The following is a 17,833-nucleotide window of genomic DNA, read 5'->3' as shown; positions in this document are numbered from 1 at the left end:
GATACTACCTCTATAAGGAAACCGGTGCTGTACCAAATTCAGCCATCAAAATATTGTTGGCAATCTTAATTGGACAGCGGAAAAGACTCCTTGAACAGTCATTAACATGCACCTGAATTCGCTTCACATACGGTCTGAAGTCGGCTATGAATTGGAGGCCATAATAAACTGTCAGCAGATACCCTCACTGGAAAAGCTGAAACGTCTCCCATGCACCAAACCTCCCAACAGAACTGAACCTCCTCCCCAATGCCGAAATCCTCCTCCTGACACCCAACCCTCAATTCAACCAATATCCAACATATGCAAACATGTTTCCAAAGCGGTTGAACTGATAGCCAAGGATCCTTAAGTCTTCCGATGGCTCTATCTCGCTTCCATCCAACTTCAATGCCTGCCAGCTGACATCTCCAAAGCCCAGCCACTTGGCCTTGATTAACCTGAACCCCATTCCCCTAGAATGCGCTACCCTATTGCAGTCCTCAAATATCTCCACAATATATAGTAGGATAGATTGGACAAAGTCTGTAGCAACAGCAATAACACCATTATCAATATAGCTAATCACAATACTCCTTAGCGAAGATTGATAGCAAAGCCTAGCTGTAAATATATCGGCGACATATAAGCCAAATGAAAAGGGCAATAATGGTGAAACCTGCAGTATTCCTTTAGTTGTCTGATATCCCTGGGATATGCATCTGTTGAACCGGAATTGCACTACACATTTCACAGCCCACCTCCTCATCCAAGCACCGACTATCGCTGGACAACCGTGTGCCACGAGGAAATCCGACAGCAGATTCAAGTCTTTATTGTCAAAGCCTCCTTCCACCTCAATTGAAACCAAAGCAGCTTTGAGGTGCTTGTTATGGGCAAGGAACTCATAAACAACCGAGATAGCATCGTGGCAGCCTAGTTTACGTCTGAATCCAAACTGTGTATCACTAGGATTAATGTAGGAAGCGTGTCTCATGAGCACAACACTTTCCGCAACCTTAGCTAACATCAGCAGTAAGTGGATCATTCTCCATGATTTGACAATGTCAGAACGAGGCTTGTCGGCCTTAGGGATCAGGACTACCTCTGGCGAGTGCCAGTCCTCAATGTCATGGCATAATCTATAATCAACAAGACATTGAACGGTGACAGGATCTCAGCAGTGCCAGAACCAAATATACGAATAACCAATATCATGCAGTCCTGATCCTGTATTAACTGGACTCCAGTGAATTGCTATTTTGATATCCACGGCAGGCTCCAATTCAATAGACGTAGGTATTGTCCATGGCATGATGGCAACAGGGTCAGGTTGTGCTGCAATGAGATCACTGATAGCCTGGTAATCACCAATACAAATACAACTATCGTTCACAATAGGAGGTATTGTGGATCGTGTTTTGATAGAATGGGCGTGGCCAAATATTTCGCGATACTTGGCCTCTACTAGCCAATCTCTGATATGGTCGTAACAAGCGTTCACAAGAGCGCACCTGTATACATTATAGGCTAATCTATAGTCTTCCGATCCGACATCACCCTGTCATATCCGTCGCATGGGTTCAACATCCTTCCTCATCCGCTCAAGCTCATTTGTCCACCATACATGGTAACTTCTACCTGTGCCACAGCGAGGCAGTCCATCAACTATGTTCCTAATATGCCCCCACAACTCTTTATCACCAAGTGACCTAAGCTGTTCAAAGCTTGTAGCAGCCTGGTTTTCCTTGACTATCTTCCATGCTGGTTTCGGTCGCATCCCCATGGTAGGAACATCAGCTACCCACTGAAATATCTCCCCAGAGTGTTCTAGCCCGGTAGCATCAACATGTTGGTTGTATATCGGTCTGGCCTTCCATAAGCACAGATTAAGGGTGCTAATATTCTGGAATATATGCTAGTGGGGAAGTGTAACACCACGTCGCTGTTGTTGCAAGTAACGGAACAGCCATCCCGCGTGATTATTAACCTTCCGGTTGCTTGCAGCATTCTAGTACCTGTGACGTGCATTGAAGTCACTCACCAATACATCACACACCACCATATCCTCACACACCTTTACAAAGTCGGCCTTAGCCATTGCCGGACTTAGGTAGACCCCCTCCATATGACCTAGCACACCCCCATATACATAGTCCACCATTGCACATGTCACATCATATCCACCAACTTCAAACAACCCACACAACATGGAACGAACATAAAAGTCCATCCCATATACCAAAACAAACGAAGACAAATTAAAGCCCGCCATCTCATGGGCAACATGACAACCACTATTCCCAACCGGGAGATCAATAACAAAAAACACATCAACATAGGAAAACAAATCAATCGCCAGCAACCGATTCCAAACACCAGCCCACACATTGACCGCTAAGGCCGTAACCCGCACCAACACAGTGCCCCAGCCCACCCAGAATTACAAGAAATGGGCTCCTTCCAAAGCTCACCGAAACAGTGACTTTTTTACTAGAGGGCCCGGAGCCCAAAGAGGAGGAAGAGAGAATAGTCTTACCCTTAGCAGCGGTGGTAGCAGCCTCCTTATCACGGATAATTCGGTCAGATTGAGGGATAGTGGATTTACCAAAGCGGTGGTGGATCATTATGTTGACTGACCTATCAGCAACTCGAAATCTCCTCGACATATCGTCCGCAACCACAGGTGTTGCAGCACCTGAGGCGAGGGAGGAAGGAACAGAGGAGGCGGCAAGGATGGCAGGGCACTGGTTGTAGCCAGTAAAGTGGTCGCGATACCCGCACAGCAAACAAAGTCGAAGCCGATGCACACAAGCCTCACCTACACTACCAGAACAATTAAGTTGCCCACACTTGTGCGACCCGGAAAGGTGCCTTTTTTGGCAAAGAGGGTGAGTCGAACACACTCCATGACAGAGGAATCAGATGAGGGAGAGGGGTAACTTGTGCCCATAGAGGGCATAGGTTCAGGCGAAGGAGACGCCATGCTCCCTCACTCAAATGGTATCGAAGGACTACGCGGCTAAACCTTGGATATCTCCCATTCGAGTACCCTGCAATGTGCGACGACAACACACCATCAACGACCCCAGTGAACGAAAAAACGTAAAGTAAAGTTTGTCGGGAAACAAAAGATGTTTGATGAAGCTGTGAGAATATAGAAGAGTCCAATCACAACGAATTATCAGCCTCGTAACCCGGAGATAAGATACGGGACAAACTCCCAGTCGGACACAGTCAAGGAATACGTTCACTGCCTTAACTCTACCCTCTGTACGACTGAGCGTTCTCTCTGTTACTTATTGGAGAACTACCAGACCCCTGAGGTATACGATTAAAATCAGCCCCACAGTGATGTTTGAATTCTAACTTGACAGATAGTATATCAACGTCCCTGAACCCCTCAGGAAGTATATTCCAGGGGCCCCAGGGCTTTTGCCCTTCAGCAAAGAGTTGCCGACCAATAACACCTCAATGGGAAGGGGTAACCCAAAGGCATAGACGCATAGACAGGGCCCAGGTATCACCAAAAGCTTGGGTATGGTTCCCGCCCTCTATGTACAACCACTCGGTTGATGGAACTAGTCACGCCTTTGCATACTTTTCTTTTCTTTTTTTTCTTTTTTTCAAAAAAATGATATCCGGATGAAGAAAAAAATAGTGCTATGATTCCGGAATGCTATACTCTATACAGGTTGTCCTCCAAAAAGCAACAATTCTTCCTGGTACAGCGATGGCAATACTTAGAACAATTCTTGCTTTGCCTCCCTTCCAGACCAACCCCAAACTTGACAAGTTCATTATACATGATGATCATAGAATTCCTCGTTCTACCTTTGCTGTTATATCATATTCTCTAACTGTCTCATAATATGGTCTTACGGTATCTTTCACTAGCAAAACCATATATCACCAAATGAACAACTGCTAGCAAAAGATTCATCCCCATCACATCTTCTCACATTCTGCCACTGATGTGGAATTTTCCTCTATTGTGATTGGATACTTTTATATTCTCACAACTTCAGCAAACATTTTTTGTTTCCCCGACGGACTATACTTTACGTTTTTTCGTTCACTGGGGTCGTTGACAGTTTGTTTTCCTCTCACTTTGAAGGGTATTAGAAAGCGACATATCTAAGGTTTAGCCGAGTAGTCTTTCGATACCATTTGAGTGAGAGAACATAGTGTCTTCTTCACCTGAACCTTTGCCCACTATGGGCCCAAGTTCCCCTTCTCCCTCCTCCGATTCCTCTGTCATGGAGTGTGTTCGACTCGCCATTTTCACCATAACAGGCATCTTTCCAAGTCCCATTAGTGTGGGCAACTTAATTGTTCTGGTAGTGTAGGTGAGGCATGTGTACATAAGCGTCGATTTTGTTTGCTGTGTGAGCAAGCCGACCACTTCACTGGTGACAGCCAGTGCCCTGACATTCTTGCCACCTCCTCTGTTCCTTCCTCCCTTGCTTCAGGTACTGCAACTCCTGTGGTTGCAGACGATACGTCCAGAAGATTTGGAGTTGCTGGTAACTCAGTCAACAGAATGATCCCCCGCCAACATCATAATTCCACAACCCCTCAGTCTGACCGAATCATCCGTGATAAGGAGGCTGCCACTGCCGCAGCCAAGGGTAAGACTGTTCCCTCTTCCTCCACTTTGGGCTCCCACCTGTCTACTAAAAATGCCACCGTTCCAGTGTACATTTTTAAGAAGCCCGTTTCCGATGCGTCTGGATCAGCTGAGGCCCCATTTTAATGCGGATTATGGCCTTAGCGATCAATGTGGGGACGTGTGGTGGGAATCAGTCGCTAGCTATGGATTTGATTTCTTATTTTGATATATCTTTTGTTATTGATCTCTCAGTTGGGAATGGTGGTAGTCATCTTACCCATGTGGTAGAGGGCATTAATTTGATTTCATTTGTTGTGGGATCTAGTGTAGAGGTTTATATTTGTTCAACGCTGTGTGGGTTGTTTGGAATTGGTAGACATGATATGACATGCGCGAAGGGGGACTAGGTACATGAGGGGGTGGCGTGTTGTGTAGGGGGGGTCTACATGAGGCCAGCTATGGTTAAGGCCAGCTTTGTGAAGCCTTGTGAGGACATGGTCGGATGTGATGTTTTGCTGGATGACTTTAATGTATATTACAGATACTGGAATGCTGCCGGTGACCCGAAGGTTAATAAGCATGGGCGCTGGCTGTTCAGTTATATACAACCACAGCAACTCAGCATTACGCTTCCCCAACAGCATACCTTCTGCATCGTCATCTCGATTGATCTGTGGTTATGGATGGTCCGACCGAAATACTTCCAATATGTTGATGCTGGCGGATTGGAGCACTGTCGGCAGATAATTCTGTAGTTAGCTGATATTCCTGCAATGGGCATGCGACCCAGACAGGCATAGAAGAGGGCCAACTGGGACCAGATTGCTATAGGTCTTGAACAGCGTAGGTCATCTGGTGATGGAGAGTTGTAGGGGGGTGTTAGGAACATAGTTGATGGGCTGCCTCGCTGTGGCATAGGTAGATGTCATTGTGTGTGGTGATCTGATGAGCTTGAGAGGATGAGGAAAGATGTTCAACACCTACGACGAATACAACATTGAGATGTCAGCTGATAGGACTATAAATTAGCCCCGAACGACTATAGGTGTACTCTTTTGAATGCACGTTATGGCCCCATCAGAGATCAGCTGGGGGAGGCCAAGGACCCGGAAATATTTTGTCTCCCCCAATCTATTGAAACGCGAAGGACAATACCTTCTATGGTAGTCAATAATGGCATTTGTATTTATGATCACCAGGCTGTTAGTAATATCATCGCGGCACAACATGACCCTGTTCCCGTTGCGATATGGACGATACCTCCAGTTATTGAACTAGAGCCTGCCGTGAATATAGGAATGTTAATTCGCCCGGGTCCGTACAACACCGGACCAGGAATGGATGATATTGGCTATCGGTTCATTCAGTTCTGATACCGGCGGGATCCTGTAACCATCTAACGTCTTCTTGATTACGGGTTAGGCCATCAAATTGAGGAATAGTACTCAGCACAGGTAGGCCTAATCCCTAAGGCCGACAAATCTCGTCACGATATCGTTAAGTCATGGAGCATGATCCATCTACTACCAATGTTAGCCAAGGTTACGGATCATGTGGTACTTATCAGGCTCGCTTCCTGCATTGCCCTTGGAGATACACAATTCGGATCAAGATGTAAACTGGAATGCCATAATACGATCTCAGCAGTCTACAAGTTCCCTGCCTATAACAAGTACCTCAAAACTGCTTTGATTGCCATTAATGTGGAAGGGGGCTTTGACCACATAGTCCTGGATCTGCTGTCGGATTTCCTCGTGGCACGGGACTGTCCAGCAATACTCTGTGCTTGGGTAAGGAGGTGGGCTGAGAGACGTGTGGTGCAATTCTGGTTCAACAGACGCATATCCCGGCGATATCAGACAACTAGAAGAATACTGCAGCATTCACCATTGTCGCCCTTTCTATTTGGTCTATATGTTGCCGATATCTTTACGCTTAGACTTCAGTACCCACCTTCGCTAAGAGTATCGTAATCAGGTATGTCAACGATGGTGTTATTGAGGTTGCGGCAGACTGTGTCAAATCTACCCTACAACACGTTGTAGAAATGTTTGAACACCGCAATCGAGTGACAGGGTCGAGAGGTAAGGGGTTCAGTCCTATTAAGACCAAGTGGCTGGGCTTTGGCGATTTCAGCTGGCAAGCATTGGAGTTGGATGGAAGCGAGATAGAGCCATCGGAAGACTTAAGGATCCTTGGCTATCGGTTCAACCGCTTTGGACAGATGTCTGCACATGTTGGATATTGGTTGAATAGAGGGTTGGGTGTTAGGAGGAGGATTTGGGTGTTGGAGAGAAGGTTTGGTTCTGTTGGGTGGTTGGGTGCATGGGAGACGTTTTGGCTTTTCAAGTTCGCGTATCTACCGATGGTTTATTATGACATTGAATTCGTAACCGACTTCGGGTTGTATGTGAAGCGAATCTAGGTGCATGTTAATGACTGTTTAAGGAGTCCTTTCCGCTGTCCGATTAAGATTGCCAACAATATTTTGATGGCTGAATTTGGTACACTGCCAGGTGTCCTACAAGAACAGTATCTACAGCGTCGATGCTATAGCCGCATGATCAATTACAAGTACTGTGCTGACCATCCATGGTTTGGCTCAGTCCGTGATCTCTGCACTGACCCGGATATGGTTCCATATCGTATGCTGTCAGACAAGAGGTTGCTGCATCCATGTATCACCTTTCCTACTGTGGTTAAGGAGGGCGCTGCTGGCTGACACCACCGCTTCCTTGAGGACTTGTCAACGAAAGAAATGCTCATCATATATACCGATGGGTCAAAGACCTCACTCGGGTGTGGAATAGCTTGGGTAGTCTGCGAAGATGGCATGTACGAAGAATCTCGCGCACACGTTGTACCTGTTGGTTGATCTATCATTGAGTGCGAACTGCTAGCCATTCTCTGTGCCCTGCGCGATGTGTCACTGTGTTATAGTGGTAGCGTTGACCTGTTTACGGACTGTGCGAGCGCTATATCCCTCATCCGTGATATGTCCCCGAAGGGGAATCTGCGGGTATATGGGACGGGTTGTGCCCACCTATCAACTGCTTTAAACAAGTTAACATCCGATTGGTTCCCAGGCATGCCAACATGCATGGCAATGAGCTGGTGGATAAGATGGCAAAAGCAGCGGTATCCTTTAGGCCACAGCCTCGATACTGGCAAGGCTTGTGCTTTGGCATAGAACACTCCATGATTGCAAAGGACAAAAGAAAGCGAGAATGCTTGTGGTGGTAAAAGGATGAAGGATACAGCTATTACGAGCGCAAGCTGCAGCCACCCCGACACTTGCGAGGGCTGACCTGAATGGACGCGTTTGTGTTGCTATGGATTTGATCGGGCACCACCATTGTTGGTCATGATGACTGTATCGGGATTGACATACGTCGACATTGGACCGAGTGTTCTCGTTATAACACTGTATGGCCGGATAAGCTATATGATGATCGACAGATTGCAGCCTGGAAGTCTTGGTGGACGTGGCATGACTACCTCGTGCTTGGTATTCCTGCACATCTTTTTATTATACATGGTGAATGGATAGTTGCCGGTAACTCCTTTGATCACACCCTGTATGTGAAGCGTGGAGGCACCCTGACAGTTGCGACGGATGACTCGTATGACAACCGCCCAGTCCGACATACTTCCAATATGGCCCGTTACGTGTTTGCATTATTTGGAAGGCCGGACATGTGTGCGTGTTGTGCCCGCATATTCACGTCACAAAGAGAGTTCCAGAGGCACATCGCAGATCACCCGGAGTGTGCTGATGACTGGGCTGGGGTTTACTGGGAACAGATGGTTGGCATGTGGCATGAACTTGATTACGCCACGAGGAACAGCTTGGTCGTTTTTTGGGCCATGAAGATTGCTGTTTTTGGTGTATGTTGCCCTAGCTGTGCCGTTATGTTTTCGAAGAGGAAAACGATGATAAGGCATGTGAGGTGACGGAGCAGATGCTGGGATAAATTGTTTTGTTTGTTCTGCTCATGGGCGTGTGATAATTTGGATGTGTTGGAGGATGATATTGGGAGGAGTGGTGCGAGGCATGAAGACGCATTAATCTGTGATCCCGCTAGTCTGGATGAGCGCCCGTGAGCATGCTGGTAGTGATTTTTGGATTTATGTTTGGTTGGAGGGCTGCGAGATGAATTTGTTCATGGTTGTGTTTTTATTTTAGTTTTAGTTTTAGTTTTGTGTTTTGCTTGTTGATGCCGGGTCGGCGATACAAGGATAAATAAATTATATTGAAATCCCCACCGCCATCGCGCAACCTCAACCTCCTACCTTTAAGTCTTGGAAAGAAACCCTCTATGGCCACAGAACCTTTAACCAAACCCAATATCTCACCAATTCACTCTCTCCCTCCACCAATGGTAACTAAGGAATTGCCCTCCAGCCTGAGAGGTGTCGGACCTAGGGAGTTATTCGAGATCCAAGCCAACACCAAAGGTAGATTGAAGTTGGAGGGCGTTTCAGAAGGCCAACTTCACTACTGGAAATCGCCATACCCAAAGCTGATTGAGAGCGACGACCTATCCATACGATTTGAATATAATTTTCTTTCCAAAGGATTGGTAATTAAATGCATGCCACTCCCCACCCACGACGCGATCCAAATACCTTTTACCGACCATGTTACATCTTCTCTGGATAGCAGATTTCGTGTTTCGCAGCGCAGAAAAAGTGGTTACAGTGGCCCGAGGCACAAGTATGTTACAAAATAATCCTGAAATTGACATCTATTTAACTGACTATCAGTAGCCTTTTCCGGGTTTACATGAGATCCTACTAGTGCATCGGAGAAACTCCCCGACGTTTATGTTCAATTGGAGAACGGCGAATTTCCCACCATTGTTGGTGAAGCCGGTTGGGCGGAGAACCATCACCAATTAGTACAGGACGCGCTACCGTGGCTATTACACACAGGTGGACAAACTCCTGCTGTTAGAGTTCTATCTTTCACAAAAAATAATACTCAGACACCCACAGCAGGACACGACCAGAAAGTTTCACCGGGAGATACCTCCGATGATAGAAAATCACTGATTGCTAGCATAACCGAGACGACCGATATAAAGTACTTGGCCAGCCAATTACTCTGCTTGCATCGGGAAGAAATCCTGACCAAGCCCTCAATGGGAAATGTGGAAGCGAAGCTTTACATTTATAAAGCGGCAGAGGGTGTAGATGATATTGCGGAAGCCTTTACCACACAATTGCTTCCACTACCAGCAGTTGAGGATCCATGCCCAAAAGAATTTGGAATTAGATTGGGGGATCTCTTGGGAGAGTCTCTTCCCGAAGGACAAAACCACGATGACCAAGTTCTGTTCAGCCTAGCTGAGTTACAAGAATGCATAACATGGTCGATTCCACGGACTGAGCGTCTCAGAGCAATACGCCAATCATTGAACCTCCTGAACTTCAAGGTTGGGTTGCCTGTTGGGGAGACTCGGACGTTTGTGCAAAGCAAATGGATGGGAGTAGACCCTTTCGCTTTGTGGAAGTGACTCTGAAAGCAGGGTTAGGCGTGCAGATTCGGGACAATTGGAAACAAACATGATCTTGTACCGCCAGTTGTTTTTTTCTTTGCTTTTTTCCTGCTATCACTGTTGAAAATAGCTGCTCGCCGTGCCCAAGACAATTGACCACCACCCAACATGCTCGGCATGTCGTTTGCACCACTACCCATCATTCCTCCGCCCATCCGGTTATCTGTCCACTTGTCCGTTTACTCGTCCGCTTGTCCGTCGATTCGTTTGTCGGTTCTTTTGTTGCCCGTCCACCCGCTGTCGGTACTTTCGCCGCCCGTTCGTTCGCCCCTCCATACATTCGACGTTGTTTCCCGCGGCCGGCCGTTTGTCAGTTCCCCTCCCGCCACTTGCTTTGTTGTGGCGGATGTTCTCGTTGTGCGCTTTGGAAAAGCGCTTCCGGCGGAGAAAATATGAACAGCGGGGGAGTTATAGGCCGTCGGGAGCTTTTGTTCCTGTATTTTTTGTTAGTAAGGGAGACAGTAGAAGCGCGGAAGGTAGCAGGGGAGCGCGGGAGAACATTGGAGAGTCTTGGGGGAGTCTGTTGTTTGTTCTCTTCTTTTGTTTTTGTTCTCTTCTTTTGTTAGTATTAGCACAAACGAGATGGAGGTGCGGAAGGGGTGTGCAAGAGATACCGGCATGCGGTGATCGGAGGATGGATAGGTGATCATTGTCGTTTATTTATACTCCTGTCTTTTCTTATCTGTTAGTTTAGTTGTGCGAGTTGTCGATCAAGTGAGTTGTTGAGAGAGCGAGTTGTTAGAGAGAGAGAGAGAATCGGAGAGAGAAAGATTTTCCTACCCCTCTTTTGGCTGCCGTCTTGGCGTTTTGTTTGGCCGAGTGATAGTCTGTGACGGCGGAAATTACCCCCCACACCAATGATCCTTGATTTACTACTCGGGAAATTTATCATTTTTATTAATCACTTGCTTCCTCTGTACATTTATCTTCACTAGTATCTTATCGCTATTCATGGCTTGGTTTTATAAATCAATTGTCACTACCTGTTTTCTCTCTCTTCTTCCCTTCTCTCTCTGCATCTGAACCACCCCCTTGTGCATCTCTCTGACCTCCTTCTCCCCCTTCGCCTTCTCCTGCCACTTAACCTCGGTGAATATGTGCCAAGTCAATGAATGCGCTTTGCACCAGGCTTTTAATTGACCCGCGGGAAACTACACTCATTCCGGGTTACTGTTCCACGTACCACAGAGTCATGTGAATCTGGAACATCCAGACTTTCGGAGATCGTGGGAACTGCACTCTTCGTGCAGATTGATGACCACATATTCACCCAATTTCCGATGGGGCCAGGTGGGAGTTAGTGCCTTGGACGCTGTGATGCCCGGCCACTGCCTAGTTGGCTACACTACGCATCGTTGCAGGGTGTGATTAAGCTTGTCCCTGCTTTGATAGTGATGGGTTGTTGAGATATGAACGGAGGAGATGATTTCAGGTATTGGCTGATCATGAACATCCGGAAGTGGTAGAAAGGCTGTTCGGTCTATTGGCGGTTGATCCCGACGTGCCGCATAATTGTGGCCAGACTCAGCTCTCGCTTCCTGCGGCCAGTGGGCAAGACCAAGTTTGGGAAAAGATCAGAAAAAACTGTACTAGATGGATGAGGTCAGCCCCTAACAACACGACAATAACCTCTACAGACCGCTCTCACTTGTTGCTTAGTTCAGAAATGAGTAAGTGGTAAGAACACCGCTTGGCGGGTGAAATGTCTATCCCCACATGCCGAACAATCTTGGCCAACCCCCACTCCGGCATTCCGCTGGCCATGGACATGGGGGAGTCGTGAACTCTTCTTGTCAAGGAGGAATTGGCCAACACCGGCCGGTCAGGGAATTGCGGCCAAATACCACTCCTCCTCGCTGCTTATTGTGGACATGAGGTGGTGGTGAAAATACTGCTCAGGCTTGAAGATATCAATCCCTCCAGGCTAGGGTCTTGCTCGCCCCTTGTGGTCGACATGAGGGGGTGGCGAAAATGCTACCCAGGCGGGAAGATGTACGCCCTGACAGACCAGGCAATTGCGGCCAAACCCCTTTCTCTTTCCCAGCCACGTAAGGCTACCTGAAGGCGGTAGCCCTCCTACAATCCCACCAACCAGTAACCCCAACACGATTTGAAGCCTGGTAACTACCTCATCGAATCCGACTCTGTTTCCTCTTCTCTTCTCGAGGACCTTTCTGATGGAAGTCGCCTTTGGACATCCCCTACCTGCGCCGGTTGCCAAAACCTTTTTGACAATGCCCAAAATCCAACCTATCCTTTTCTTACATTCTCCAATGGCTTTTATGCAATTACCGTCTGGCTTAAGAGATTTCGGGCCAAAGAACTGATTGCTACCACCAGAGAGCTCAAAGGTTGATTACGCTTGAGAGTCATTCCCGAAGGTGAACTCGCCTACTGGAAGTACCTATACCTGAATTTGATTCCGAGTGAGGAGATAAGATTTGAGCATAATTTCATATCCAACGGTTTTGTGATTAAGAGCATACACCCTCCACTTACGAGTTGCTCCAAATTCCTTTTATATTATTTCCCTTTCTTAAAGATTTGGGTTTTCACAAGCCGAGAAAAGATTTTGTGTGAGCTCTGGAACATTTACATTACTCAAGAATTGAGCCTTTTCCGGTTCCACAGTTGATTCAAACTGCCTATCGAAAAAGGCCTATGATTCATATGTTCACTTTCCGGATACACAAATTTCGACTATTGTTTGTGAACCCATGTGGACGAAGACCCCGCAGCAATCAGTTCAGGTTGCGCAACCGAGGCCATTGCACACCATGGGACACGCATCTGTTGTGATATTTTTATCATGCCAAAGGAAAATTGCCTGGGCACTGATAGTTGCAAGCAAGAATGATGTTACCACACAGGAGCCTCCGGATAAAGAACAAGCAGTCCCTGCCAGAATAAACTAGATGACTAATTGAAACGACTTGGCTGAACAATTGTCCAACTTAAATCAAGGACAACTGCTGAGCTGGCCCTTGGTTGGGAATCAGGAAGTGAATATTTACATTTCCCGGGTATCGGAGGGGACAGATGACATCGTGGAATCCTTTATGACCAGGTTGCTTCCACCACTACCATTCCAGTATTCAGGCCCAAAGGAAACTTGTTTTTCACCCCCGAGCACCGTTGGTAGAGCGCCCTTGAAGGACAAAATCAAAATGATGATATTGTGTTCAGCCTAGCTGATATATGTAAATGTGTAAAGATGTCAACTATACATTGAGAGCGCCTTTGGGTGGCTCGTCCTCTCAGGATACCTTTAAAGTCAATTATGAGGTTTAACGATGCACAAATATTTGGATCTCCTGCCTTTCTATGCCTTCGCTCCTACATCTATCCTAACCATTGCTACCTGCATCCCACTGGTCTCCTTCTGCACAATCGTCCTTCCCTTCAGCCTTCTTTCCTTCTTCTACTTACTGTCTCTTTTGGCGTCCCGCTCCCTAGCCTCCTACTTCATGCACGGCCTTGCCACCTTTGCCAATGAAAAATATTGTCTTAGGGAAAGACAAGTTGCAATCGGAAGCCAGTATAGGTTGTTACACCAGTCGGAAAGAAAGGTACAATGTGTAGATGTGAAGAGCCTTGATTTACTTCTAATAGCGGAGAAACAGTCCACTGATATCTTCTTCGTTGTGGACAAGTGTCAACCACGAATCCCTGGACATGTGAACAGATATTAAGATACAAATCAGATAATACATGAAATTGAAAACGGCAATTACAGTGGTATGACATCCCATGAAGCAATGACAAACAGTGAAGTTTATAGGATCAGTGCTGCAGACCAAGAAACTATTATCATGTTGCATATCTGGCCTCAGATATGTAGCCTAGTTCCCATCTAGGAACTGACATATGATAAGGTAATACCAAAAGATAAAGTGACAGACTAAATGAGAATACAGAAGGAAGACTAGTACAGAAAAACTAACACCCCTTCCCACTTTGCACCAAAGATCTTGGAACACATGGGATCGTGGATTATACTTCCCAATGCTTTAGTCCATAGGTCCGCTAAGTTCTTGGTGTAACTAACAGGATTACCATGAAAGCTCGGTTTTCTACCTGCTCCCAAGTAAAGTGGTAGTGAATGTCAATATGCTTGGAGGAATTGCTTATTGGTTTATTATGGGCAAGGTCGATTGCTGCTCTACTATCGCAGTATAGAGCTATTGGGTTGTATAACAGGTTCAGCTCTTGGAGGTCTTGAAAGAGCCACAGATACTGCTTGGTGGCCAGTGCTAGCCCACTATACTCAGCCTCACAGGTACAGTGCGCTACGGATCATTGTTTTTGTGCTTTCCAGCAGATTGTAGAATGGCTCAGAGAGAAATATAGCCTGAGAATCTGCAGCGAGTATTTAGACATTTGGCGTGTAAGACATCAAACGATCTAGTTTATGTAACCTTTTGATTCAAAGGAGAAATCAGTCGCCTCGCATGTGTCTTGTACAGATACCTGAGAACTCATCTGGCCATCTTCCTGTGTGATATGCTTGGATCCAAATTAATTTGAGAGAGGAATGCAACTGTGAATACGAGCTCTGATCTTGTACCCATTACCAGGTACATCAAGGATCGTGCAAGCTGTTAGTATTTCTTCGCATCTACTCGTTTATCACCTACTACTAACTTGTGTGGTACTATTCCAGAATCCACTGTTGTGGAAACTGGTTTACAAGAGTCATATAAAACCATGCATAACATCTTTGTTATAAATGCTTCTTGGGATAGAGCAATGACTGTCTTTGTCTGCTCAATTTGAATATCCAAAAACCAGTGTTGGTTACCCAGGTCATGTACTTTAAACACAGCTTTCAATTGCTAAATAGTTGTATTACTTAATTCACCATCATGAGCAGAGATCATTAGGTCATCAACGTAGATTACAATAAACAATTCTCCAGATTTGTGAATAAGCACACAGTGATCAAAATTACAGAGTGAGAAGCCTAACAGCTTTAAGTGCTTGGTTAGGTAAAATACGATTATGGAGTTGACTGTTTCAGTCAGTACATTCATCGCTGGAGCTTGACACTATATTCTACCTAACTTATATTTAGTGGCAATTGCTTGTATATATCTGCATTTAGGATACCATCCAAAAAGGTAGTCTTTATAACTATATGAATACTCATAGATAGTATAGCCTGTTTATGTAACTAATATTCTGTCACAATCAAGTTTCCATTTCAGACTTACACTCACTCAAATCACATTTTCTATATTCTTTAACTTGTCGTATAATTGAGATAGATATATCTAATAAAACTATATGGGTGAAAAATATAATTTGATACAAAAATGTATAACCCTCAATTATTGTAAAAGTAATAAAGTTGGTAAAAATCATTTGATGGAAATTATTTATATAGAATTGTGTTTCTTTAATAGAATCAACTAACATATTGTACCTAGTATTAGAATGTATCATAGTAGCAGAACACCTTTGATAACTGCAAAATTAGCAACAAAGATTATTCCGTATAAGGTACAATAGTATATTGAACTACAATCTCAATAGGCAAACTGCTACAACATATACATAAATGCCATATAGTATCACAAGTCAAACTACACCATTTTTACAAATAATGTAACAGTAATAGAAATCACAATGAAATAGAGTGGAGTTATATTATCTATGCAATGATCCTCTAGAGCTATCTGACATGAAATACATTACATGAATTAGCTTCTCCATGTCACTTCTTTTTGGACATGATATTTTCCCATCTGTGCTTTCGATCTTCTAATATTGTCTCCCACCTTCTCCTTTGTCTGTCAGTCTGTTGCTCTACATTCAACTTTATTTCTAATATATCAGAAGCTTCATCCATAATCGCTTTTACCAATTTATCCCATTCCTTATCTTCCTGAGCGTGCCGCTCTGTTATTTCTTCTCTCACCTTTTTCATCTCCCAATTCAGTTCTTCATCTTTTCTATCCCACTCTCCCATCAGGTTATACCACTCTATGTTTAATATTTCATCATTTACTTGCCAATCGTTCCACATTGTTAACCATTTTAGTTCTCCTGACTCCACAAATGCAGATACATGCTCAGACATGTTAGAGTTATCCTTTGAGCAACTATAGTTCTCATCCTCAAATCTGGACTGTGTAGCAGAGTACTTGAGATCAGTACTATTGTCATTCTGACTGGATATCAAATGTATCTAGACAGCAAATCAGTACTTAGAAATCATGTCTGGTGGGTAAATAGTACTACATTTCCGAAATGGAAACATCTTTTGGCTGATACCTGAAAACACATGTCAAATAGGCCATGATTATAAGGTTTATATTTAGCAGCAAAATTACTAAACGTTTTCTGATTATACCAAAGCGAATAATAGTAATTAATACCAGTCTAGTAGATTAGCAAAGCTGAGTTTACCATGTAGCTATATAGCATTATTGAGATATACCTTGTTTACTCTTGGTAAATAATAACTTGGAAGACAAGGTGAACGTATATGCCAGTATAGACATGGCTTTTGCTGACTCTCAAGTAGCCTATGGACCAAGGAGGATTTTATTAACATCTATTTTTTGAAGACAAAGATATTAGTAAGTGTATTTCAATTTTTAATATCTGTTAAAATAGTATTCATTGACCAAATAGGGATAGGATAATACCTGACTTGAGGTAGCAATAATTGATTACAATAGCTGTTGTAACTTGTAAGTAGCTGAATTGAATCCAACTATGTTTTTGAAATTGTGTAAATTGATGGTCATTTTATAGACTTTAGTAAGTAGAAGCAATGGTGGATCATAGTATTAGGTAGGTCTATTATGATCTAGACTGCTCGTGCTATGTAGTATAATACCAATAGGGTAAGGGTTTGATCCTAACTTCTAAAACCAGATATATTATTATATAAGCTATCAAAGTATTATATACTATTAGTTTAATTCTTTTCATGTTTTCTTATGGGACATAATTTTTAAATGAATGATAGTAAAATATATTTCAAGTCAATAAAGCTTTTATCAGTATAAATTTAATTACAAAATTTACCAACAATAATAAAGTATTATCCCAATCTGTTGTTTTGGTGCCTCTAAAATCCGATTTTCAAATACCGTATACTGATCCTTTGCAATAGGCTGACATCTTCAAATATTTAGCTATAATTTTACAGTTGTTCATTAAATGCAAATTGCGGGCCTCTTTGTTTCTAATATCATTTACGAGTTTGAATTTATCTTACATTTTCTGAATTGAAATTACCGGCTACCTAACAGTATAAACTGTCTGACATGTACTTAGAAATAAATGTATAGAATCCTGCTGGGTAGTTTGTTATTATCTGTTTTAATATCTCTATATATTCATAATGAAAACTGTTACACTGTATATATAATTGTTAGATCTGGTCAGGTCACTATTCTCTCATTTTATAATATATCAAAAGAATTACCAAATAGTATTTTAACTCATGATAGCAAATAAAATTACTCTTCAAACTTAACCAATAATAGTTTAGTAACTAATAACATATTACCAATTCATGGCATATTTAAACTTACGATTTGATATTCTGCTTATAAAATCACCTGCAATATTATTGTATAATGTTATAATGTTCCGATGTTTTGGTTAATTTATAGCGACTAGTAATAATACTTTTTCTTAATGTATATGTCTTCTCTGATATATA

General features: G+C 43.9%; 1 protein-coding gene across 1 annotated transcript; it reads left to right on the top strand.

The window, feature by feature from the left end:
- Nucleotides 1-3,113: 3,113 nt before the first annotated feature.
- GSTUM_00001964001 (uncharacterized protein) lies at nucleotides 3,114-3,480 on the top strand (the record flags this gene model as incomplete). Its single annotated transcript, XM_002839233.1, has 3 exons — nucleotides 3,114-3,128; nucleotides 3,168-3,305; nucleotides 3,361-3,480. 3 exons carry the CDS (start codon nucleotides 3,114-3,116, stop codon nucleotides 3,478-3,480), a joined length of 273 nt encoding a protein of 90 aa, XP_002839279.1.
- Nucleotides 3,481-17,833: the final 14,353 nt, after the last annotated feature.

This window comes from Tuber melanosporum (assembly GCF_000151645.1).
Source record: "Tuber melanosporum whole genome shotgun sequence assembly, scaffold_321, strain Mel28".
In the NCBI taxonomy this organism is placed as follows: Eukaryota; Fungi; Ascomycota; class Pezizomycetes; order Pezizales; family Tuberaceae; genus Tuber; species Tuber melanosporum.
The sequence above is the reverse complement of the archived record's forward strand: the minus strand, read 5'-3'. Positions and strand labels throughout refer to the sequence as shown.